The 26,044-nt window shown below is 41.4% G+C and overlaps 1 protein-coding gene across 1 annotated transcript in view; it reads right to left on the reverse strand.

The window, feature by feature from the left end:
* The window catches only part of ppfia2 (PTPRF interacting protein alpha 2), a gene marked incomplete at both ends in the record, with an annotated part of 217,797 nt that overhangs the window by 61,542 nt on the left and 130,211 nt on the right, over positions 1–26,044 (reverse strand). Inside the window, one exon of the mRNA XM_079263540.1 lies at positions 1,078–1,179. Within this exon, the coding sequence (XP_079119666.1) occupies positions 1,078–1,179 (102 nt within the window). The remainder of the gene's footprint in view (positions 1–1,077; positions 1,180–26,044) is intronic.

The following is a 26,044-nucleotide window of genomic DNA, read 5'->3' on the forward strand; positions in this document are numbered from 1 at the left end:
TTCTGTTGTGTGCCGACTCAACTGTCGCGGAGAGCTCTGTCAGCAGCAGTCATGTCTGGATGTTCCTGCACACTCAACCCAAACAAACATTGCTGAATCAATCAGGAAGTGTTTACTCTGCTCTGCCTGCAGAATCACAACACGCAGCAGTCTAATCCTGTTCAGTAAACATTTCCATCGTCCTGCTTTTTCTGCTTTGTGTCTCGACTCTCCTCCAGTCTGGCTGCTATTAAACTTAACTTGTCTCTCCATGGCCATCACACCAGCTCCCTCACTTCCCTAATTGCCCATACATGCCTTCCACTTTTCAATTATGGACTGTTAAACCCCTTCAAGCAACAAAAGTTAGCTTAATTAAAGTTTGCTTTGCGATTGCTCTTGGAGGGTTTGAGGTGATAATGAAGTGAAGACATGAATTTATTATTTTTGTCCTTTTTTTTTGCACCTTTCTTTGCTTTTTTTCTGGGTTGTTCTGAAAGTGTTTTGCTAAAATCATCAACCTCCAGCAGAATAAGAATGTGACAGACTGTGCATCCACACTTAATCAGCGAAGCGCTGGAAAGCAGTCTTATCTGTAAACAGCAGAATGTGTGTTCTGCTTTAAAAAGACATTTTTCTTTCTTTTTTATTATTGTAGATATAAGACTCGAGCTGCACAGAACTGAGCTGTTTCCCTTTCCACCCCTCTTTTTTCTTCCCGGGATAATCTTTGAACTGGACCCTGCAGGGCATCTGTGCCGTTTGGACTTTGTTCTGCTCATGTGAGCTAAGTGGGAGCATTTGCAGGCAGAATGTAGACAGCTAATGATGCATTAACCTGTCATTGGAAGTAGACGGCACGCATGGTTGCTTCAGTACTTCTGCAGCTTTGCAGCCATACCCAGCAGATAGCAATGGCTTCCTGCAGTCTGCAGCCGCCCGTCTGGACACTTTTATTGCAGAGATGACATCAAAGATTTGTGGCAAGTTGTGAAATGTTACAGAAACTTGTCGAAGAGGGTTTGAGTGCCAAGAAACAAACTAGTTTTAAATCCCAAGTTGTTTTAGATTCTACAGTTGTGTGCTGATAGTCATTACCCTGGTGTTGTTCCTCTCGGCTTTCAGCTCAGAGATCTCCTCCTCCTTCTCCAGCAGCTGCTCCCTGCAGGCGTTCAGCTCCTTGGTCAGTGCAGCAAACTCCTGTACAACACCAAAGAGAAGAGATGGGTCAGAGCCATGGCTAGCATCACACAATACCCTGCAGCATCCTGGAGAAGCAGTGATGCAATGCAGCACAAAGCAGGATTGCATCACTTTGCTTTTGCTGTGAGCTAACTGCATTATGAGAAATAAACTTTAACTTAATGATTTCCTGTTTTGGGACCAACACTGAGAGCAGCAGCAAAGTGGCATAACAATATATCATCTCATTTTTCTTACGCCACAAACTCTCTGATACAAAGACTCAGTCGTTGGGGGGTGGGGGGTGGGGGGGGGGTGGGGGTTATGACTATGATTGTCTGATAAACAATCACAGAAAATGGAGAGATGAGCTGTCACTTGGAGATGCTTCAAACCAGAGTTGCTGTCATCGGAGTCTAAAAAAAGCACATCCGAAAGGGGAGCACGTCACATCAGGCAGGTGCAAAGAAATCATCTGACTCATTGTGACTCATGTGCTGGAATCTTAATTTAGAATACCTTCATGGGATCTTACAAAAGAGGATGAAATGAAAGAAATACTTTGTCATTCTCTAGAGGAAAAACAGAAAAGAAATGCAACAGGCTCAGTGTTGTCAGAAGAAAAAAAGTCAAACTGTCTTCAGCTATTCAAGTGCACAGCATGCAGAGCACAGCAGGAATGGATCCATGTAAAGTCTGCCTCCTAACATGGACCGGTTACACTTTTCTTTTTCTCCCTACATACAAAAAAAGGCTGCAGATGCCACAACATGAGCAGCCTGACATCATGAAGATACACAAAGACTAAAAGTCAGCTGAGTGGATTCACCATCCACTCCATCAGCTCCACCTTTTCAGTTACTTGTTAAACACACACATCTAACCAGCCAATCACATGGCAGCATTTAGTCATGTGGACATGATGAATGATGTCAAAACTGACCGTCAGAATGAGGAATAAAAGAGATTTTGCACGTGAGTATTTATGGGATTTTCACACAAAACCATCTCTAGTGTTTACAGACAAGGTCTGAAGAAGAGAAAATATCCAGCGTGCAGCAAAATGTCTGGTTGAGATTCTCATGGTGATGAGGTGGAACGGGAGATTCTCATGGTGATGAGGTGGAACGGGAGATTCTCATGGTGATGAGGTGGAACGGGAGATTCTCATGGTGATGAGGTGGAACGGGAGATTCTCATCATGATGAGGTGGAACGGGAGATTCTCATCATGATGAAGTGGAACGGGAGATTCTCATCATGATGAGATGGAACGGGAGATTCTCATGGTGATGAGGTGGAACGGGAGATTCTCATGGTGATGAGGTGGAACGGGAGATTCTCATGGTGATGTGGTGGAACTGGAGATTCTCATGGTGATGAGGTGGAACGGGAGATTCTCATGGTGATGAGGTGGAACGGGAGATTCTCATCATGATGAGGTGGAACGGGAGATTCTCATGGTGATGAGGTGGAACGGGAGATTCTCATGGTGATGTGGTGGAACGGGAGATTCTCATGGTGATGAGGTGGAACGGGAGATTCTCATCATGATGAGGTGGAACGGGAGATTCTCATGGTGATGAGGTGGAATGGGAGATTCTCATGGTGATGAGGTGGAACGGGAGATTCTCATCATGATGAGGTGGAACGGGAGATTCTCATCATGATGAGGTGGAACGGGAGATTCTCATCATGATGAGGTGGAACGGGAGATTCTCATCATGATGAGGTGGAACGGGAGATTCTCATCATGATGAGGTGGAACGGGAGATTCTCATCATGATGAGATGGAACGGGAGATTCTCATGGTGATGAGGTGGAACGGGAGATTCTCATGGTGATGTGGTGGAACGGGAGATTCTCATGGTGATGAGGTGGAACGGGAGATTCTCATCATGATGAGGTGGAACGGGAGATTCTCATGGTGATGAGGTGGAACGGGAGATTCTCATCATGATGAGGTGGAACGGGAGATTCTCATGGTGATGAGGTGGAACGGGAGATTCTCATGGTGATGTGGTGGAACGGGAGATTCTCATGGTGATGAGGTGGAACGGGAGATTCTCATCATGATGAGGTGGAACGGGAGATTCTCATGGTGATGAAGTGGAACGGGAGATTCTCATCATGATGAGGTGGAACGGGAGATTCTCATCATGATGAGGTGGAACGGGAGATTCTCATCATGATGAGGTGGAACGGGAGATTCTCATCATGATGAGGTGGAACGGGAGATTCTCATCATGATGAGGTGGAACGGGAGATTCTCATCATGATGAGGTGGAACGGGAGATTCTCATGGTGATGAGGTGGAACGGGAGATTCTCATGGTAATGAGGTGGAACGGGAGATTCTCATGGTGATGAGGTGGAACGAGAGAATCTCATGGTGATGAGGTGGAACGGGAGATTCTCATCACAATATGCAGCAACTGTCTGATGTTTCATGTCAATACAAGCAGAAACTCTGAGGAATGTTTCCAACACCTTGTTAAATCTATAACACCAAGAACTAAGACAAGGTGGACCTAAATAAGCAACTAGAGAGTATTTCTTTGTTAGTAAACTGAGTAATATGAGGAGGCAGAGGTCTAAGCAGAGACAACACCACTACTTTCCCCCATCACCTACTACCGGCTCTTTCCGGAAACACGCTGAAGCTTTCCCAAGCCAGCTGGAATCTGCCCCAAGTCTCAACCTAGTTCATCAAAAGTTCATCATCAAAAATTTAAAAGGTATGCTTTGCAAAATATTACTAACAAAAACATTAAACTTCATACAAAATATTTTGTTTAAGCCATTTGAAGTGTGGAGTTCTGAGTCTGTCCCCAGAGATTCCTCTCTGTGTTTTCATCAGTCGAGGCGGAGATCATTCAGAAAACTCTTATTCCCTCTGCATGAGGACATTTGTGCTACATACAGATTAATGCTCCGCCGGCAGAGTAGACACTTTTACATAGAAATGTTGATGCAGCACCGCTCTGTGCAGAAAAATTAGTGTGTTTATTATGAATGTCCAGGCAACGACATTATACATATATATATATATATACATATATATATATATATATATATATATATATATATGATTTAACAAGAAAACACTCAAGTTTCATTTGATATTCATTTTTATCTGCTGACAAACCTGTGAAGATGCATGTAGGATGGAAACAGTAGTGATCTGGGAGAGATCGGTACAGTTCACACCGTGATGCAGGATCTGGACACAATCCGTCCTTCAGGGGCCACGGACAATAACTCCGTGTTGCAGATGGACTGCAGGGAGTTCAACAATATTATGTCTCATAGTGACAGTGGTGCAGCAAAGCCTTCTGGACCTTCTGGAACCTCTATGTAAACAGATTCCCATCCAACTGCAAAGACTTGTGTGAATCAGTAATAAAAAGATTTCTTACGAGTGAGCTGTCATAGAACGAGATTACATCATGAAACTAAGATGATTAAAAAAGGTTGGTTATGTCTAATTCAGAGCCCTCTTGGCTGCAGCTAAATGAAGTTGTGCATAATGCGGATTTATTCGAAGAGTGAACACACATCCAGGAAAATAGCATCATTTTGCTGCAGCAGGATCACAAGTAAAGATGCTTGGAAGTGGTGGGAATTTGTTCTGCATCACTGATGTTTCCCCGCATTAAAATAAACTATTTCTTAATTCTGGGAGAATGTAAGTGTTTCCTCCACATCTGAAATACAAGCCCTACCCCTAACCCTACAGTACAAGCCTCCTGATTGCAATTTTCACTGAATAATAACAGTCCTCCCAACGTCTGATTTCTTTTGTTATTTTATTTTATTATGATGATGAAGATGATTGGATCATGCAGGTCTCATAGTCCCAGATTTTCCCATCAGAGCTTCACTCTCAGACCGCAGGTTTACTGCTGGTTTCCAGAGTTTCAGTCATCAGACTCCAGTTTGGCTTCGGGAGACATCCTCTCCACTTTGAGATTAGGTTTAAAACTTCCCTTTTCATATAAATCTTATGGCTACAGTCGCCCTCGAAAGCATTCGTTCTGTTCCAACTAAAGAAAAGGTTAAATTCACATTAATCACTCCAGTAACTGGAGACTGAATACAGTCATGATAAATAAAAGTTTGCTCAATTATGAATTAGTTGAAAGAATTGCTTTTAAATAGAAAATAATAATAATAAAACCTGTTTGTAGCGGACAGATTGAAGCACTCTGGAGATGAGCAGTGGACCAACACAACACACCTTCCAACAGGTGCAGGAAAACACAACATTAACATTAGTTTCTGATAGACAAACCTATGTCCATTTATCTTTTTTTTTTTGTGTGTGTGTGTTTCTATTGAACCACAATTCTAAGGCAATGTCATGCTTTTCAGTAAGTTTGTATTTATGACTTGAATACATCAGAAGGCAACTGCAGGTCTGGCTTGGTGATCCATCCCTGTATGTCCCATGATGCACTGGGCTCCTCTCTGCTCTCACTGTGTTTGTCTTCTTTCTCAGCAGGTATCCAGTTATTAGTTATAGAAGTATGCTCTTTCATTAAAGCTGGGGTGGGTAATGTTGGGGAGCGGCCAAGATGTGAAAGTAGCGCCCTGTCTTGGCTCCTCCCCCTCTGGTGATGAAGGCTTTTTTTTTTTTTTTTTTTTTTTTTACCTCCACCAAGGAGGTAATGATTTTACATTTATCTGTTTGTGTTCAAAATAACTCAAAATGTTATGGATGGATTATAATTAAATTTTCAGGAGTTGTTGGAAAAGTAAAAAGGAAGAACAGATTTAATTTTGGTGGTGATGCAGGAATTTTTTAAAGGCCGTGGCGGAGCTGTGCGCTCTGTGTTTTTCTAGTTTTTCTAGTTCGCAGCTTTTTCCACCAATGGTTTTCTGTTTCTCAGCTGTTTAGCGTGAGGAGGCAAATAAACCAAGCCGGGTCGGGAAATCCTTCCTGCATTTTCTCAGCTGTGAAGAAGCTTACAAAATATAAGAAATGAACAACTTCAACTCGGCCAAACGTTTGGATTGGTCAGAGTTTTGACAGATTTACAGTAAATTGAGGGGTCGAACTATATTTCTTATTGTTCATGATAACAGAATGTATAGACTACTAATGATCTACCCCAGTTTTAAGTACAACCCCTCCCATAATAATAATAATAATAATAAATAATAATAATTGTTATAATTAATAAATTAGTATTTATATAATAATACTAGTTTACTTAGTTTTGTTAGGGTTTTTGACTCCTTTGACTACTACTACTAAATTATCCCAACTTAAGCTGAAAAGATAAGGGAAAGATATAATATAAATAACTTCTTAACTTGACCCCACCCACACTTATGTGAAAACTAAAAAATTTACAGAAAAATTCTTTTTTTTTTTTTTTTTTTTTACTATTTACACCAATACAAAAGAAGAAAAACTGACAGCAGCCAGAGGTTAAACTGTCAGGAGGATGTGCTCATTAGACTATATCTACAGTAAAGCTGCTAATGACTAGTTTATCTATGGAAGAAGCTAAGGTCAAGAAGGATTCAGCTGTTGCTATAGCAACTGTACATTGCATAGATGGCATGGTAACAAAGTTATCTCTGCAGAGAGCTGTCCTACAATAGACCAACAGAGCAGGGGGAAGAATAATTAAGACAACGAGCTGCATGTTTTTTTAATTATTACTTTGCATCAGAGATGATCCAAATTCCCGAAAGTGATCATCACAATTTCATGCTACTGGAAACCATCCTGAGGATCACAGTTTAATGAAGCCATGGTGTAGTTACAGAGCACCTCTTAGCCTCTCTGCAGTTTTCAGACTTGTTCATGTTTGCAGCAGGTCAGCCACAGGAAGAAGCTCAGAGCTCATAAATCGCTCTCCCAAAGGGATGAAGCTAATCACAGTCAACTCCCCTGAAAAAACACCAAACCAAAATAAATGCCTGCGGAACGTGCAAAATCTGTGCTAGTGCCCGACCCGAGTTCCCTTCTGGTGCTTCCTCAGCAGAGTCTCTCTGCAGCTCATCATTAAAGCTGCCGTCTCAGAGACGAGTTAAAGGCAACACGCCGACCCTCCGGGGGGAGGAGGAAACGCTTCCGCCACCGCCTCTTTCCAAAGGCCATGCTGTCAGGACGTTTGACAGATTATAAGTTCAGCTGAAACAACATTTCACAGTGTCGTAGCTTCAAGACACGACTGCACTCAAGCAGCAGAACTATCTTCCCATTGTGATGAAAGACGCTCTAACAGATGCAAACATGAGCAATGAGACCTCATTTGGTCGCCCCTTCATCATATTTGTCCTCCTAAATATAAGCAGGAGGGATTAGCAACATAAAAAAGCTTGTTAAGGCTGTTCACAAACAGTTATTAAAGAGTTCTCTAATAATTTCATACATTAAAAAAACCTATCGGGCCTTAGTTGTTTATAAGTCTTCTGCAAACATGGATATCAGAGCAGTGCATTTCAAATGGAAGAAAGCATCAGACATATGTTTAAGCAGAGTTGCTTCCAGTTTACTCCAGCTGCTGAATTATTCACCGTTTTAAAAAAGCAGCAAATGGAATATTTCCATGTGCTGGTATTTATTTAGCTCCCTCTCACTAGGAAAACACAACCTGGGGAATCTTTATTCCCAGGACACGCCGCCTACAGGCGTTACTCTCATAAATAATATAAAAATGGAATGAAGAAAAAAAAAAAAAAAGAGATGGAGGCGCAAGTTGGTGAGCAGAGGGACAGAAGGGAAACAAATCGTAGTTTATCAACAAAAAGGAGGAGATGCACATGCTGGGGCTTGCGTGACAGAGGACCTTGAGTGCATCAGTGAAGATGACTTTCACCTCGGCTGTAGTTTTACAGGACATACACACACACACACACACACACACACACACACACACCCTTACAGGCAGGCAGACTGTTGGGACCCTTGTGATGTTGTGGGAGCTGCTTAAGGAATGATGAGAGTAATCCTGACATTCCAGGGTGTAGTTTATCTGCCCAGCTGTGAGCAGAAGCAGAGTTTCCAAACTAAAGCAGATCTGTGAGTTCAGATGTTAACACCAGTCATCATGTTCACTAAGTTTAGCTCAAAAGAATGAAATTCCACTTGAATATGCCATGTTGGGTTTTTCCATAACATCACTCGCCATCATTATTTTACCCATGACCCAGTGGAGCAATACCCCCCCCCCCCCCCCCCCCCCCCCCCCACCATCTCCTCTTCCTCATTACCTGTGCAGGGTGCTAGCTTTGCAGTATGTCAGGCAAAGTGTGTGTGCAAGTAGAAATCTGTGTGAGGATGGTGAGCAAGGCTGCTTCCCCAACTGGGTGAATGTGGCTTCAGATTACAGCAGACTCCTTTTCCTTTTGTCTTCCCTGTCGTTACATGGGAGTGTGCTACTGCAGGAGCTCCTGGGCTAAAAACAAACTCTGCCAACTGAGCGTGGCTCCACCAGCAGCAGAGGGATGATGATGATGATGATGAGGATGATGAGGATAACGTTTCCTGTGGCTGAGCCAAATGTGTGAGCAGAAATAAGTGTTAAGATGGCAAAGACCTAAAATGTGTCAAATGATGCCGAGTCATGAGGACTTTAGGGTACAACATTCAGACCCTGTTCCAGAGAAGACACCAATGTAAACTGGGTTAAAAAAATACAGCTGAAAAGCCGAAAATAGAGCTCTTTGTTAAACATCATGACTTTAATTCATAGCTAAAAATACTCTATGAAAGTACCCAGTGATGAACAATCAGCACAAACACAGGAATTAATGTAAAATTTGTGCTCTTAGACTTTACATGAGTATCATCAGGCTTTACAACATGTCTTTAATATTTAATGGGGAGGTATATTTACAGTCCGTTATTGAAAGGAAGGACAGGACACAGTGTGGTTATAAATAAAGAATGAGATGAGCCTGCTGCTATCAATACTAGCACTGCATCTCCCACTGTTGACAAACGTCTCCCCATGCTGGAGAGTGATGCTGTGCTAAATATTAATATGACTGAATTACATTCAAATCCTGTACAAACAAAAACATTCAGCTGTTAAATGACCTTGAAGGTTGATAAAAAATTACTCAGTTTTTATTTTAAAAGTCCAATTAACTATTTTTAAAAGGATGGTGGTTGAGGCGTCAATGTAAAGTTATTTTATTTCTTATCATTGTTTTTGCTGACTTATTAATTCAAACACCTTTTAAAACAGACATTTTTATGGAAAGCTGAGGTTAAATTAACATAAAAGGGGTACTAAAGAAAAAAATCTATTTGGTTTTTAGCTGTAAACAACATAGTATTACTTCATTGTGATGAAAATCACCTATACTGTTGTTAAAACTCATGAGAGGAGCAGCTGTGCACATCCTCAGGAAGCTGTGGCATGTCAGTAAAAATCAGTAGGGGGCAGTTAGGGGATCATAGACTGGATATAAAAAGATGTACGGAGCCTCTGTGACGTCACCCATAGGTTTCTGAAGAGCTGAATTGAAGCTTGGTGGGCGGTTCCAACCATCACCATCTTGGCAGGATCATGTGTGTTGTCTCACCCGGAAAATACAAATATGGGCAAAGAGGTAGAACTCTGTTTGACAGCCCCTAGTGGATGGAGGGCGAACTGCAGTTTTATGCACTTCCGCATAGGCTTCATTTTTAAACGCCAGAGGCTCCGTCCGTCTTTCATAAATGGTCTATGTCTTTGTTTGGGACCAATTAGCACTTATTATTCATGACTGATTGGTCAAATGAGGTGTCTTTCATCAAATTTAAACAATCTCTCCCCTCCCTCCAGAACACCTCAACGCCCCCCTTTTAACACATTGGCTGCCAAAGACGTCTTTTGCAATTTCCATATATGGAAAGCCAATTTGGTAGGGCGCATGTCAAATTGCCTCAAAAATGTGCCCCCAAGCATGCACCCAACATGATGTGAATGTGCTCAGATTGCAGACCCCAAAGATGCATGCGCCCGGCAAACCACATTCTACAGTTCTGACACATGAGCCAAAATGCTCTCTGCTACAACAATGACAATGCCTGTTAGCCAATGAGTTAAAAGTCCTGTTTCCACTTCTCGGACCACCCCTGTTGAGAAACAAAATACATTTGAATAATCATATCATTGTTTCATGAGTTTATTTTTTTTTATGTATAATTCTATTAACATTTTCGAAAAACAATGTCTGACTTTCAAATGTTAAATTTCAAAGAATTATTATTATTACATTTGTCAGATTGAAATTATTTCTGTGACCATTGTGAGTTTTTCTTTCATTGACTGAAGGGTACCATCAATTTTGTCCACATCTGGATTTGTTTACATTTAAATGGAATTCGGAATCCCCCCCCAACCAAAGTCAACCCCCCCACCCCCAGTTGCCTAGGAACAAAATAAAAAAATTATAATATTGCCTAGTGACAAGGCTCCTTTGCTACAAAAGTAAGAATGTGTATGACATCACAACACATTAAAGAATGCAATGACATCACAATCTAATTCTGCTATAAATAGGGCACAGCTGCAGGTGTTTTCTTGTGGGATAATATTCGAGTGCGGAGAATAGCTGTAAGAAGCATCAGAATCGGTTTTAGAATCTTTTCAAGATTGTTTTGTTACACGACAACTTGTAAGAACGTTACATCATTGGATATCATTTTTTGGAAACATATTTCTCAAGATTTACTGAAGACTTTGACAGATCTTTCAAGTTCATTTTGGGAAACAGTTTAAATCCAAGAGAAACAGAAATGGAGAAAAACATGAATCAACCATCAAAGTTGTGGGGTGATATCGTCGAGGAAGAATTAGGATTGCCTGAACATGTGGCTCTGGAATCATTTGTTTTCACTTTTGGCGACAACAGTGAAGAAAATGAAATGGAGCCAAATACAGAGCAAGAAACCCCAGATTGCGACACAGAAAATGTCGCCCTCGATGAGGAGTGCGGGGCCTGGAGTGTACCACCAACATCTTCTAAGAACTTGAAGATTGGTGACAACCCATCCCAGGAGCGGAAAACTCAAGTTGCACCGAAACTTCAGGACTTTCCTCGCTCCCAGATGCTTTTAACTTCTAGCCAACAAGAAGAAACGCAGGAGTTTCCTTGTTTCCAGGACCCTGCTGAAAAAGCAGCTTCAAGATCTGGCTATGTCCAGAAGGAGCCGTCGCATCAGCGAACTCCTGGGAACTTTCACAATCCTCGTTCGCGAAACATCAGGAACGACGCGACACAATCTCAGACATCTGCTGAGTGGGCAGCCAACATCTCGCAGAGAGAATACAGGTTCCCAAGACCTGCAGACAACGTTCAGAGATCACCATCACAGTTCCAGCAAACAGAACTGGACTATCTGAGAAATCAGGTGGAGGATCTCCAAGCGAAGCTGCAGAAGAAAAATCTGTTTCTCACCAAAGAGAAGGAGAGAAGAGTTAAAGCCGAAGAAGAGGCGGAGGATCTCAGAGAAAGGCTGCAAAAGAAGAATCAGTTCTTAACTTCAGAGAAAGACAAACGAGTTAAGGCTGAACAAGAATGCCAATCCAGCAAAGACCAGGTGAACCGTCTTACCAAAGAGGTGGAGGATTTCAGGGAAAGGCTGCAAAAGAAGAATCAGTTCTTGACTTCAGAGAAAGAGAAACGAGTGAAGGCTGAACAAGAATGCCAATCCAGCAAAGACCAGGTGAACCGTCTTACCAAAGAGGTGGAGGATTTCAGAGAAAGGCTGCAAAAGAAGAATCAGTTCTTGACTTCAGAGAAAGAGAAACGAGTGAAGGCTGAACAAGAATGCCAATCCAGCAAAGACCAGGTGAACCGTCAGACCAAAGAGGTGGAGGATTTCAGAGAAAGGCTGCAAAAGAAGAATCAGTTCTTGACTTCAGAGAAAGAGAAACGAGTGAAGGCTGAACAACAATGCCAATCCAGCAAAGACCAGGTGAACCGTCAGACCAAAGAGATTGAGGATCTCAGAGAAAGGCTGCAAAAGAAGAATCAGTTCTTGACTTCAGAGAAAGACGAACAAGTTAAGGCTGAACAAGAATCCCAAACCAGCAAAGACCAGCTAAGCCGTCTGACCAATGAGGTGGAGGATTTCAGGCGCAGACTGCAAAAGAAAAACCAGCTTCTCACTTTGGAGAAAGAGAAGAGAATTACAGCTGAAAAGGAAACTCAGAACTTCTGGAAAATGTTTGCAGATGCGGACCAGCAACGGGAGGAAGAATGCAGCCTCAGAAAGCAATACGAAGAGGAGCTAAAAAAGTACAAGGACTTCGTTGAGGAACTGGGTGAGCCATCCAAAAGCCCAAACCTACAATGTCAGAGTGAGCTCCGGCAGGTAGAAACTCAGACAGAAAACTTCGACGAGATAAAAATTTTAAATGAACGGTTGGAAAAAGAGATCCGATCCAACCAAGAACTCAGATACAGGCTCCAGTATCAAGTGGAGACCATACAAGATCTGGAGTGGAAGGTGGCAGAATATGCTGTGCATCTCAAGACGACAACGGGCAGCTACGGCCCTGAAATCCCGGATCCGGTGTCCCAACTAGACTGCCATTCAGTGGTAACAGAGTCCGAACCAGAACCATCTGAGGACTCGCTAACTAAAGTCCCAAAGCCACTAGCAGCATCAAACCCGCATGTGGTCTCAGAAGACATGGACTTTCGACTACGGAAAGTCTCTGGACCAAAGCCGGACTCAGGTTTGCTGTCAAATCAACAAGTAAATTCAGTGTTACAGATCTTAGAAAAAAATGTGGGCTTCCAAACACAGGACATCTCTGGAGCAGCGGAGGATTTCACATTAAATATGGAGTCTGAAAGATCTCCTCAGTGGAAATATTTTGGACAATCTGAAACACCAGCACATCCCCATCAACACAGGAGACGTCCTTCGAACTGATGGACATCCACCAACACTGGTCTCAGGAGAGTCTTCTACAACAAAAAACATCCCTGACCAGAAGACGCCAGACCTGACGAGACCAGAACAGAGACCAGTTCTCTATTGAAATGGTATTTAAAAACACATCACTCCAGAACATTGGAGACAACACAAAGACCAGGAGAAAAACCTCAAACTGGTCTCACATAAGCACAGGAAAATCAAAAATAACAATCTAATCAGTCATGAAATGAACTTAAAACATACTTTATTAATCCTTTAAGGGAAATTAAGTATTTTTGATTTCATGACTTATCTTTTTTCTTTGAAAAAAAACCAACCAAAAAACAAAAAAAAAACTAACACAAAAATGACACACTCAACTCCTCTGGTTCTACCATCTACAAGAGGGTAGGCTTCCAGCTTCTGGAGGCAGTCAAAGATTTAGGGGTTACACAGACCCTCAAGCATTAAGCTGGCTATTAATTCCTTCATGATTAGTACATTTTTCAATATGTTTCAATTATTATTATTACAGTTATTAGTTTTTCTTATTGAACCCATGATCTTCCAGCCCGTTAGTGTCCATTTTGATGGCTGGATGGCTACTACACTTTCTTTCCCCATATAAAAGGTGACAGAAAATGTCACTCTCCATGAGGAGCCAGCTCGTGCGAGGCCTGAAGTGTACCAGCAACATTTTTTAAGGACTTGCAGATTGGTGATAACCCATCCCAGAATAAAAAAAAAAAAGAATCTAATTGGACAGAAACTTCAGGACTTTCCTCGCTCCCAGATGCTTTTGACTTTAAGCTAACAAGAAGGAACGCAAGTTTCCATGTTTCCAGGACCCTGCTGAAATTCCGGCTTTAAGATCTTGCTATGTCCAGAAGGAGTCATCGCGTCAGCTGACTCCTGGGAACATTAACAATCCCAATTCACAACACATCAGGAACAACGCAACACAATCTCAGACATCTGTTCATCATCATCACAGTTCCAGCAAACAGAACTGGACTATCTGAAAAATCAGGTGGAGGATCTCCAAGCAAGGCTGCAGAAGAAAAATCCATTTCTCATCAAGGAGAAGGAAAAAATGGTTAAAGCCAAAGAAGAGGTGGAGAATCTCAGAGAAAGGCGGCAAAAGAAGAATTACTTCTTGACTTCAGGGAAAGACAAAGGAAGTTAAGGCTGAACAAGAATCCCAAACCAGCCAAGACCAGGTGAACCGTCTGACCAATGAGGTGGAAGATCTCAGGCTCAGACTGCAAAAGAAAAAACAGCTTCTCACTTTGAAGAAAGAAGAGAATTACTGCTGAAAAGGAACAACACTGGTCTCAAGAGTCTTCTACACCAAAAAGCATCCCTGACCAGAAGACACAGGAACTAACGAGACCAGAACAGAGACCAGTTCCTTATAGAAATGATATTAAAAAACAGATCACTCCGGAACATTGGAGACAACACAAAGACCAGGAGAAAAACCTCAAACTGGTTGCACATAAGCACAGGAAAATCACAAATATAAATCTAATCAGTTGTGAAATAAACGTAAAACATACTTTATTCATCCTTCAAGGGAACTGAAGTATTTTTGATTTCATGAATTATCTTTTTTCTTAGAAAAAAAAAACAATCAAAAAACAAAAACCAAAAAAAAAAAACTAACAAAAAAATGTCACATCCAACTCCTCTGGTTCTACCATCTACAAGAGGTAGGTTTCCATCTTCTGGAGGCAGTCAAAGACTTAGGGGTTACACAGACCCTCAAGCATGAATTCCTTCATGATGAGTACATTTTTCAATATGTTTCAATTAATCTCTTATTTCATTGATACAGTCATTAGTTTTTTTTATTGAACCCATGATCTTCCAGGCCGTTAGCGTCCATTTTGATGGCTGGATGGCCACTACTCTTTATTTCCCCATATAAAAGGTGAGAGAGAGACCAGTTCTCTATGGAAATTTTATCTAAAAACAGATCACTCCGGGACATTTAAGACGACACAAAGACCAGAAGAAAAACTTCAAACTGGTCTCACACAAGCACAGGAAAATCACAAATATCAATCTAATCAGTCATGAAATGAACTTAAAACATACTTTATTAATCCTTTAAGGGAAATGAATTATTTTTGATTTTGTGAATCATCTTTTTTCTTAAAAAGATCTTAAAAAACAAACAACTGAAACAAAGGTCTGATCAAACTCCTCTGCTTCTACCATCTACAAGAGGTAAGTTTCCATCATGTAATGAATTACTGAAACATATTCAGGTAGAGCCATCAGAAGGAACTGGATTGGGTATAATACAGTGGTGTGCAGTCAGGGTAGGCAGGGTAGGCGGTGCCTATCCAAAACAAAAGGGATCAAATGAAATAATTTAACTGTAGTGATTCGATTTATTTTATTTAAAAAAAAAAAAAAAAAAAAAAAAGCTTTTATTTTATAATTACTGATCTTTAATATACGTTTTCTAATTATAATTTCTTAATGCCTGTAAAGCTTGAAAGTGCTGGCATTTAGTGCTCCTTATTGTTCAATAAAAATAAAAACCTCAACAGCGCCCCCTCCTGGCCATGAAATGAAGCTGCATAAGTGACTCATCATTGCGCTAATATGATCAGGCCACGCCTTCCATTGAAGGCACAGCCCTTCTCTGCCTTCACCTCCCATATTATCGCAGCGGTGTGTGTTCGCGCATGCGCAGTTAGTTTCTAATATAAAGATTATGTACGTAAAAAGGCAGATCACTACGCTGCCTTTTTACATTAGGCAGCGTAGTGATCTGCCTTTTTACGTTACTGTACTATGCAAATCATCTATGTACGTTAAGAGAGAATTTGTGAATTGATCCTCTGGTCTGAAGTTTGCTGGCGGGCTCACCGGCAAAATGACTTCTCTTGAGAGGCTGAAACAGTTTTCACGTCTTTCTTTTGAGGAAAAACGTGAACTTTTGAATGGTCAGAGACCAACACCTGAGCTACCTGATCTTCAGCAAAGGAAGGGTCCGAAAATTGTCCGTACTTTTCAGAGTGAATGGTACAAAAGGAAGGGTTGGCTGTGTGGATGTCCTAAGTTGAACCGGCTGTTCTGTTTTCCATGTTTGCTTTTTGGCGGCGCCTCTGACAATGTCTGGACTAATGCTGGATATTGTGATTTAAACAACTTGCCCTGTGCCAAAGCCAAACATGAAAAATCGGTGGTTCACATTCAGAGCCAGATTGCTCTGAAAACATTTGGTCACAGCAGAACTGACCTGGCTTTGGATGAGCAAATGCGGCTGGGCATTAGCATGCATAATGAAACCGTGAGGAAGAACAGAGAAATCCTCTAAAGTTTCATAGATGTTGTGTATTTCCTGGGAAAACAAGAGCTGGCTTTCCGTGGGAACGATGAAACGGAAAAATCCTTGAACCGGGGAAATTACATTGAGCTGCTGCACCTGCTAGCTAGCAAGGATGCTAGTCTCTCCGCCCACTTGGCTTCATCCAAGGTGTTTTCTGGAACTTGTAACAGGATTCAGAAGGACCTGATTGAGGCGATCGCAGATGTTCTGAGGGACAACATAAAAGAAGAAGTGGGTATGGCACTGTTTGTTGATGTGGAGGTAGACGAAACCACAGACATCACAAATAAGGCACAACTCTCCATTATTTTAAGATACGTGTCTGGCAGTGAGGTGAAGTTGGCTTTTCTGGGCTTTGATGATGTCAGTGATGACAGGAGAGCGACAGCAATCGCCAACTATACCATGGGTGTCCTGGACAAGCTGGGCTGTGCACACAAGTTGGTCGCACAAACATATGATGGCGCATCAGTTCTGGCATCGCAGCTAAACGGAGTTCAGGCAAAGATCAGAGAAAAAGTACCCGAGGCATTGTTTACTCACTGTTACGGGCACAAACTGAACCTCGTCCTCTCGCAGTCTGCACAGGTGATCCCTGACTGTAAAGTCTTTTTCAAGACTCTGGAAGGCCTTGCTGCTTATTTCAGCAGTAATCTGCAGGATGAAGTGGTCAGAAGGCGCATTCCGCGTACAGCAGCGACCTGGTGGAACTCAAACTCCAGGCTTGTTCAGACCGTCTTGTTCCACTATGCAGAACTTCTTGAGGCGTTCAGGCTCATTCAGGAAAACCCTGATGACTGGGATGGACCAGCTCTGACTATGGCCTCTGGTTTCAGCATCTGGCTCTCCAAAGCGTGGACCTGCTTCCTCCTCATGGTGTACGGCGTGGTTTTCACAGAGACAGACACATTGTTCCGTGTTCTTCAGGCCAAGGTGATGGACATAGGGTTCTGCTCTCGACGGGTCAGAGACACGATGAAAGCCTTGATGAACCAGCGCGAGTCCTTTGACTCATTTTATGAACAGTTTCAGCAGCGGTGAAAAGTGCTGAACTTGGTGCACAGCGACACGTGCAGCCAGCGGGTGGATGGAGCCATGTCAGCTGTTTTACCGCATCCTGGATAACATCAACTTGCACATGGAGGCCAGATTCAAGAACTTGGGAGAGTTGGATTTTCTGACTTTAATCAATCATCGAAATTTTGATGAATTCTCAGCCAAATTTGATGATGCAAAACTGCACAGCCTTGCTAAATATGGGGAGCATTTTGATTTTGTGAGGCTAAAGGCGACCTTATTGGGCTGTACAGCTCACAGATGACCAGAAACAAGTCACCTCATGAACACGACCTAGAACACACTGTTCCAGAGGCTGCAAAACTGTTGAAGTTGGCGTTGACCATTCCAGCCACCACAGCATCAGCGGAGAGGTCTTTTTCAACCTTAAAACGGATCAAAACCTACAGCCGCAACAGGACAGAGCAAGGAAGACTTTCATCTCTCGCTCTGATATCGATTGAAAGAGAGAGGCTCATCAAACTGAAGGCAAACACAGAAGAGTTTTACAACGCTGTGATCAGCAACTTTGTCCAGAAGGACAGGCGCATGGAGTTCGTCTTCAAATAAAGTAAGGTTAAACTCTTCCCTCCCTCTCTGTTGTTATGGCAGTGTTCATGTGTAGCCATGCGGTGATTATGGTCCAACATCACGTTGTTGTTTTATGGATCTAAAATGCTTAAGACTGACATGAATAATTTTTTTAATTCTTAAACCTTAATAACCGTGTAAATTGCATAACAAAGGCACGAGGAGCTGCACATGGGTGCAGTAGAGCATTCTTGTATTTGGAGTTGTGCTCAGGTATTTTTACATTAAATGTCTATCTGGGGTGTGGACCCTTGAGATACCGACGTTTCAGCACTGCAGACAGCTTCACGTCCGAGTTGTCAGTCTCTCTACTTATTGCATTTGGGAAACAATCAGGCTGAGCCGTCATCAGTTGCGTAAAAGTGGACGGTCCATACGGCTCAGTTGAATTTGCTGAGCATTAAGTTCGTAGGATTCTCCGTTATGACTGAGGGGAATTTGGGGGATGTGGCAACTTGTAACTTGTATGTCGGAAAATTGAGCACTTCTGCTCTGTATTCTGTGTCCAGGTTGATTAAATTAGATTTCCTTTAGATGGCTGTGTAGAGGAAATGTTTTAATAAATTGGGAATTTGCCAGGAATAATAGTTTTAAGTGCTGTTATAGTTCAAGCAATGATACAAAGCTTTGGCTGCTGCACTTTGTGCAGAAAGGCTGGTTTGCTGGATGGGTATATTGCCAGTCACAAATGGCTGTGCGTATGTATGTCCAAGCTTATGCATGCTCGCTGCTGTGCGAATGAGCATGTCCATGAGTTTAGAGCGGGGATGGTGCACACAAAAATATTTTCACAAAGGCATATAACCATAATGTTATTTATCCTACTCGTCGTGACGTAAAATTATTGTGAGAGTCTGATGTCTTGTTAGATTAAGTAGGGAACTTTTATAAATTATAAATTAATTTAAAAAATGTTTTATTGTCCCTTGCAATTTGCCACTGCCTACCTAAGCCTAGAACTCACGGCACGTGCCTGGTATAATAGATTATAAACCAATATCTAATCTTCCCTTCTTGTCTAAAATTCTTGAGGAAACAGTTTCAACTCAACTATACACCAAATCTGAGCAGAAACAATCTGAAGAGTCAGGATTTGGAGCTCATCATAGCACAGCAATGGTGAAAGTCACTAATAATCTTCTCATGGCCTCAGATGAAGGACTTCTGTCTGTACTCATTCTTTTAGATCTCGGTGCTAAATCTGACACCACTGATCACAACATTCTGCTACAGAGGCTGGAACATTAGACCACAAGGGTCTGGGACCACACTAGACTGGTTTCAGTCATATTTAGCTGATAGATTTAAATTTTTTTAATGTTAATGATTAAACCTCCTTACACACCAGAGTAAGTCAGGGAGTTCCTTAGGGTTCTGTACTTGGACTCATACTTTTTACATTATACATGCTTCTCTTAAGTAATATAATGAGACAACATAGTATAAACTTTCATTCCTACGCGGATGATACTCAGATTTACCTTTTCATGAAGCCAGATGAAGCCAATCCGTTTTTAGATTATGAAGATGTCTTACAGACATCAAGACTTAGATAACTCTGAATTTTCTCCTTTTCAACTCAGACAAAACAGAAGTCATTGTCTTTGGGCCTGAAAAATTGGTTTCCAGTGATACTGTGAGGAACCGTGGAGTAATTCTTCACCAGGATTTGTCCTTCAGTTTGCATTTAAAACAGCTTTCTAGAACCGCCTTCTTCCACCTGCGTAATATCGCAAAAATTAGGGGCATCTTGTCTCAGGAAAATGCAGAAAAACTAATCCATGCCTTTGTTACTTCAAGACTGAATAACTGCAATTCCTTATTCATGGGCTGTCCCAAATATGCCCTGATCCAAAATGCTGCAGCGAGGGTTCTGATGAGGACCAGCAGGAGAGATCATATTTCACCAGTTTTAGCCTCTCTACACTGGCTCCCTGTTAAATCCAAGATTAAGTTTAAAATTCTTCTCCTCACACATAAAGCTCTCCATGACCAAGCTCCATTGTACATAAAAGATCTTATAGTTCCATATATTCCATATCGAGCACTTGGCTCTCAGACTGCAGGTTTACTGGTGGTTCCCAGAGTCTCAACGAGTCCTATGGGAGGAAGGGCCTTTAGCTATCAGGCTCCTCTCTTATGGAACCAGCTGCCACTGTGAGTTCGTGAGGCAGACTCTGTCTCTACCTTTAAGATCAAGCTGAAAACCTTCCTTTTTAACAAATTTTACAGTTATGAGACGAGCATCTCCTGAGGTGGGGTCTGCATGTACGGGGCCCAACTGTCCAGGTTATGCTCTTATAGTTGGAGGTAGTCAAGCCATCCATTACTTATGCAGCCCATCACCTAATACACTGAGTAGTACCTTGCTCCTTTTCCCTCGTATAAATATATGGCTGTATTTAATTAACATATTTCTCCTTTTCCGCAGGTCTTCCTGGATAAAAACTGCAGTACATGTTTATCTGTCTCTCCTGTCGTCTCCACTCCAACCAGTCGAGGCAGATGGCTGCCCACCCTGAGCCGGGTTCTGCCGGAGGTTTTCTTCCTGTTAAAGGGGAGTTTTTTCCGTCCCACTGTCGCCTTGTGCAGCTCAGGATGGGGGATTGGATTGAAGTCAAGATTCGATGCAATCAGTTGGTTTCTATTAGCTAGGTCATTTATAATTTGGCTTGAACTAGTGTGTTTGTACAGTACCCTGAGACAACATTGTTGTGAAGTGGCGCTATACAAATATAGCCGAGTTAAACTGAATTGGATAAAATTAAAAAAACAAAACAAACAACAACTATAAATTAAATAAAACTATATTGAACTTAAAAATATATTTTACAGTTTCATTGTTTTTCAGTAGTATTTAGTAATGTTTCTCGTTACTTGATGTAATGAATGTAATATTTTAAAAATTGGAACAACAGGATTTTACCATGTTTAACTGTTCATTTAGTAAAACTGTAATTATCACAAACCACAAACACTGTTAAAAATGACAGGTGATCAAACTAGCTAAATTACTCATTATTAATGTCCAAGTATTTCAAGAACATTAAATGTGCTGCCAGCTATAACATGTATAAACAAACATTTATATTCATACTGTTTAACATATAAATAACAAAATGGCAGCTTTCAGCATGGGAACACTGAGGTTACAAAATGGTCGCTATTGCCATGGGAACAGTGACGTGACAAAATGGTCACCATTGCCATGGAAACGCTTTGGTGGTCAAATGGTTGGCATTGCCAACAGTGTGGTGACAAATTGGGAGAAAAATGAAGCAAACTAATGGGACTTTGCTGTTTTAAAACATTTAAAAAAAAGCCTGCCTGGTGTTTTCAGATGGTGGTCCATGTTTGGTTACAGCAGTAACAAACTTAAAGCTACATGAACCAGAAGTAACACCTTGAGAAAGAAGACAAACAAAAAAAGTGGCTACTTTGCACACATGAGAGAATATTGCAGAACGCTCTTCAGGAGTCTTTTTTAAAAACTAGCTGCTTATTTAGTATCAACAAGTATTGGCTATGCTTGTTCCCCAGAAGCATAAACAGCTGATCAACTATTTAATCACTTCTATTAGTTAAAAGTTTCGGTCTCTCCTTGAAAGCACGTATCTCATAGCAAAATCACATGAAAACACACATCACTTCAAAATGTTCTTTACAAAGTTTTAAATAAGCATTTGCGGAGACTGGATTGCCATGGGAACAGTGAGGTGAAGTAAAACCATCACCAAAGAAAGAAGAGGATGATCGTGAATTAAGCTGTTTGCATTAAAGATCATTAAGGACATCTGCTAGCCTGATTTTTGGCCTCCATCTTGCTGATAAAGTCAGTCTGGTCCAACAGACTCCTGATCAGACACTCAGGAGCCAGAGAGACCTTGAGGAGCATCGGCTGTAGAGATACAGCTCAGCAGCAGGTTCATTTCCTCAGCTTTAAATATTCAAGAAGGTTATCTGTGCTGAGCGAGCACTGCTGCTGCTTCTTCATGGCGACATGCAGGTGAGATAAAGGTAAGAGACACATGCTGCAACAGCATCCAGCATGCTTTTATCAGTGGGTCTCCCTCAAGAATCACGAGTTAGTCTTTCATCTGTCGCTGTCAAAGAGAAAACACTGAAGATGTCCTCTTTCTCTGCTGACATTTTTGCTGTTTTATAGCACCTTCAGAAATGATGTAAAAGGCCCAAAAGGCATTAATATTCACACACTCATCCGTTTATTCTGCAAAGGCAAACAGGCAGGTTGTAAAACCATCATATCTTCAAAGGACTTCAGAAATAAAAGAGCAGACCATAAAGACTTACAAGCTGCATCAAGCATGTGTTTTTCTCACACAAGAAACATATTTAGCCTGAAAAAAGTGCACAACTATTTATATGTCCACTTAAAATCTAATGGCAGGTCTCAGAGGACAACCTACAATGCGTACCGAACCGGGCAGGATATATATATATATATATATATATATATATATATATATATATATATATATATATATATATCCTGCCTGGTTATTTATATATATATATATATATATATATATATATATATATGTGTGTGTGTGTGTGCGTGTGTGTGTATATATATAAAAAAAAACACAAATTAAGAGGAACCACTTAAAATCTCTCATTTGAATAATTCATAGATTTTTATACAGTGCAAACTGCTTTCATTTATTGTTTTAGGATAAGAGGCAAACATTAGACAGAAGAAACAAGGACGAGGAGTCTGGGTGGGTTTGTGGTAGGGCTGGTTGATATGGCCTGAAAATAAAATCTCAGATTTTTTTTTAAACCCAAACCAATTTTTGATTTGACTATTTTCCCCTTGCTGTAAAGAAAATAATAATAAATTGGAAATGTCAAAAATGATTCTTTTTCAAAAATGCTTTTATTGCAGTCAGCCTAGGAGTTTACCTGAATTTAAATGGCAACTAAATGAGCCTGTAAAAAGAGATGGCAGGTGCTGCCACTGTAAACAATGAACATATGTCACATAACGTTTGCACTTAGAGCTTTTTTAGAAACTTACAGGTATCGCATTTATTTGACAAAAACTGTTACAGAAAGGCAGAAGGGGCACTTTTTGCAGAGACAGAGAGATATTTCTTTGCTCTTCTTTGCTAGCTGGCATTCTCTGTTTATACGGTTCTGTGGGAAATCAGCGGGAGTGCGCCGACATCACTATAATGTACAAAAGCCAGAAATGTTGTCAAAAAAATCTCAATTTTCATAAAAATAAATCTTCACAAACAGGCAATTCAAACTAATCGATTAAATCCATTAACTGCCCAATGATGTAGATGGGAGAATACCAGCAGAACTAAAGCTGCAGCAAGGTTGTGTGTAGAAACAGGTGTGTGTGTGTGTGTGTGTGTGTGATACGCCGAAGGGAAGAAGGGTGTGATTTACAATAACCTTTAGTTGGCAAAGTAAGGGAGAGTCGTCTTTGAGCGGTAAAGGCCCCTTGAGGCCAAGTCATAAATCTGAAAATGAAAATTACAGCCTGACAATTTACTGGCCTCCAAGAGCCCAACAAGTAAATCTGATCCGTGTGAAGTCCTGCAGGACGAATCCACCGTCTCCCATCTCAGCATCTGAATCCAATAATCAAAACAAAATTATTCATTCATTCATTTTCCTAACCGCTTAGTCCAATGAAGGGTTGTGGGGAAGCTGGAGCCTATCCCAGATGGCTTAGGACAAAAGGCAGGGTACACCCTGGACAGCTCGCCAGTCCATCGCAGGGCCACACAGAGACACACAACCACTCACACTCATACCTAGGGACAATTTAGATTAACCAATCAACCTAACATGCATGTCTTTGGACGATGGGAGGAAGGCGGAGAACCCAGAGAGAATCCACGCATACACGGGGAGAACACATAAACTCCAGATCAAAAGGCCACTGTCCAAGCTGAACCACCGACCAGAGACCTTCTTGCTGAGAGGCCACAGTGCTAACCACTATGCCACTGTTCCGCCCCTAAACGAAATCAGATTTTAAGAAAATGAAAGAAAAGAAGCTTCCCAGGGAGATATGCATCCTGATGTGTGCGTTCATTCTGAGGAATTCATATGAGACCCAACAGCAGCAGAGTTGTCACTCAGCTGGACAGTCAGAAACATGCTATATGGAGCTAGCTAACCATGGTTCTACCAGGACTCACTACGTCGTCACAAAAATGTTACACTTAAAGTAAAGAGACCAGATGGAAAGACAATAAAAAGTATTTGTTGTAGCTCATGTGGAGGCGTGGTTCGCCTATGGCAGCCGCCTAATGAGGGAATCCGGCTCTTTTTGAAGGTTTGCCTCCCTTAGCAGAGCCAGCTCTTTTAGCGTTCTAATTTTTCTACATTTTGTATGTTTTTTTGATCAGTTCGTATGTTTGTAAGCCATTTTGTCTTCAGTGTCTTCAGCTGAGGCCTGTGGTGTCAGATTGCTGATTCTCATTTCAGTCATTTCACACTTTTCTGGCTCCTATTTTAATCTATATTGTTGACACAAAATGCTAATATTTAAGCTAAATGCACTTGCTTGTGTGAGCCCTCAATGACAGGAAACAGAATTAAATCTTCCTTCTGCTCTATCTAAAGCTTACAGAGCAGCAGATAATGTTTCACTTCCTTTTCCTGAACAAGAAAAAACAAACATTAAAGTTTGTTTCTCTGAAGGAAACTTGGTTCTCATGCATATTCAGTTTTGTGTAGCAGCTAAGCATCAGTATTCATGTTGATGAACTGAAGCAGTGGTATCAGTCCACAATATATCACCTTGGAAGCTGCAGCAGCCGTAAGTTCTCTCTCACAGAATAAGGGATTTGCTGTTGTACAACTGTTTGTTTCTGCCAGCCTCTATTCTTTTGAAAACTTTGCATTTTTTTTGCTGGTTTATCTGCATCTAAAATGCCACAGCTGGAGCTGCTGCACTCGTTCCTCTGTTCTGTCAGTTTGTGAACAAAAACTGGCTTTGAACAGAACAAATGTGGTTTCCAGAAAGGCAAAGAATGAACTAAAAATATGCCAACCAACATCTCCAAGGAATGCAGTTATCATGCATTAGTAGTCTGCCTCATAGATTTGCTGTTTTTCTCCTGTTTGCTTATGTCTACACTTCTATATCCTTATATTTTATCTCGGCTTAGGATTGTTTAGGTTCTGCACACATTTAACTGTGTTTCTGTGTGTACTGCTTCTTTCCAATCTGCCAAATGTTAAGTCTCCACAAATAGTGGTTCCAAAACTGCAGCATTCCTGGAAAGTCCGACCAGCTTCATACTCTCAACGTTGCACACTAAATGCAAGCTCTGCAGCTGCACAAACTTTTAATGTCTGTGGGTGCAGAGTCGAGATAAAGAAGCCATCATTTCAAGAAGCCGCATAGAGGAAAGTGATGCTAGCATAAAAGGAAAACATTGCAGACACAACTCTGCTCTCAACTTGACATGTTTAGCTCCTGTGTGTATGCTTCTGTGATAAATTGATGCTTCTGCAAAGCATGGTGCAGTCGTGGCTGTGTTAAAAAGGTCAGGGAGGGAAGGGGGGGGGGGGGGGGGGGGGGTTCATTATCCAGTGAGAATGCATTCTCTGTTCTCCACATGCAAAGTCCTGTCACACTCATCTCATTTGGTCCCAATAACATCAGGCATTCATGCACGCTGTAAAGCTGCATATCTCTGGAAAACACACAAACAAGCATACGGTGAAATGTCACACCGTCCATCATTTACTGCACAGAAAAATGCTTAAAAAAAGCCGTTTTTTCAGAGACACAACAACAGCAACCGACTGGGCTGGTGTGGAGATGATTCACATGGTTGACGGGCGCGCGTCCTCGTAACCAGCGTAGTGGCAAAATAGGATTACAGTTTTGTGTCGGGGCTGACACTAATGATTAATTTTTTTATTATCAAATATTACTTTGAATCTTCTTATTCTACCAACAACGCTTTTATTTATATTCTATTAGCAGTCACAACTTAGTTGCAAGTTTTTTTTCCTG

The sequence above is a fragment of the Telmatherina bonti genome, assembly GCF_933228915.1.
Source record: "Telmatherina bonti genome assembly, chromosome: 23".
NCBI classification, from domain to species: Eukaryota; Metazoa; Chordata; class Actinopteri; order Atheriniformes; family Telmatherinidae; genus Telmatherina; species Telmatherina bonti.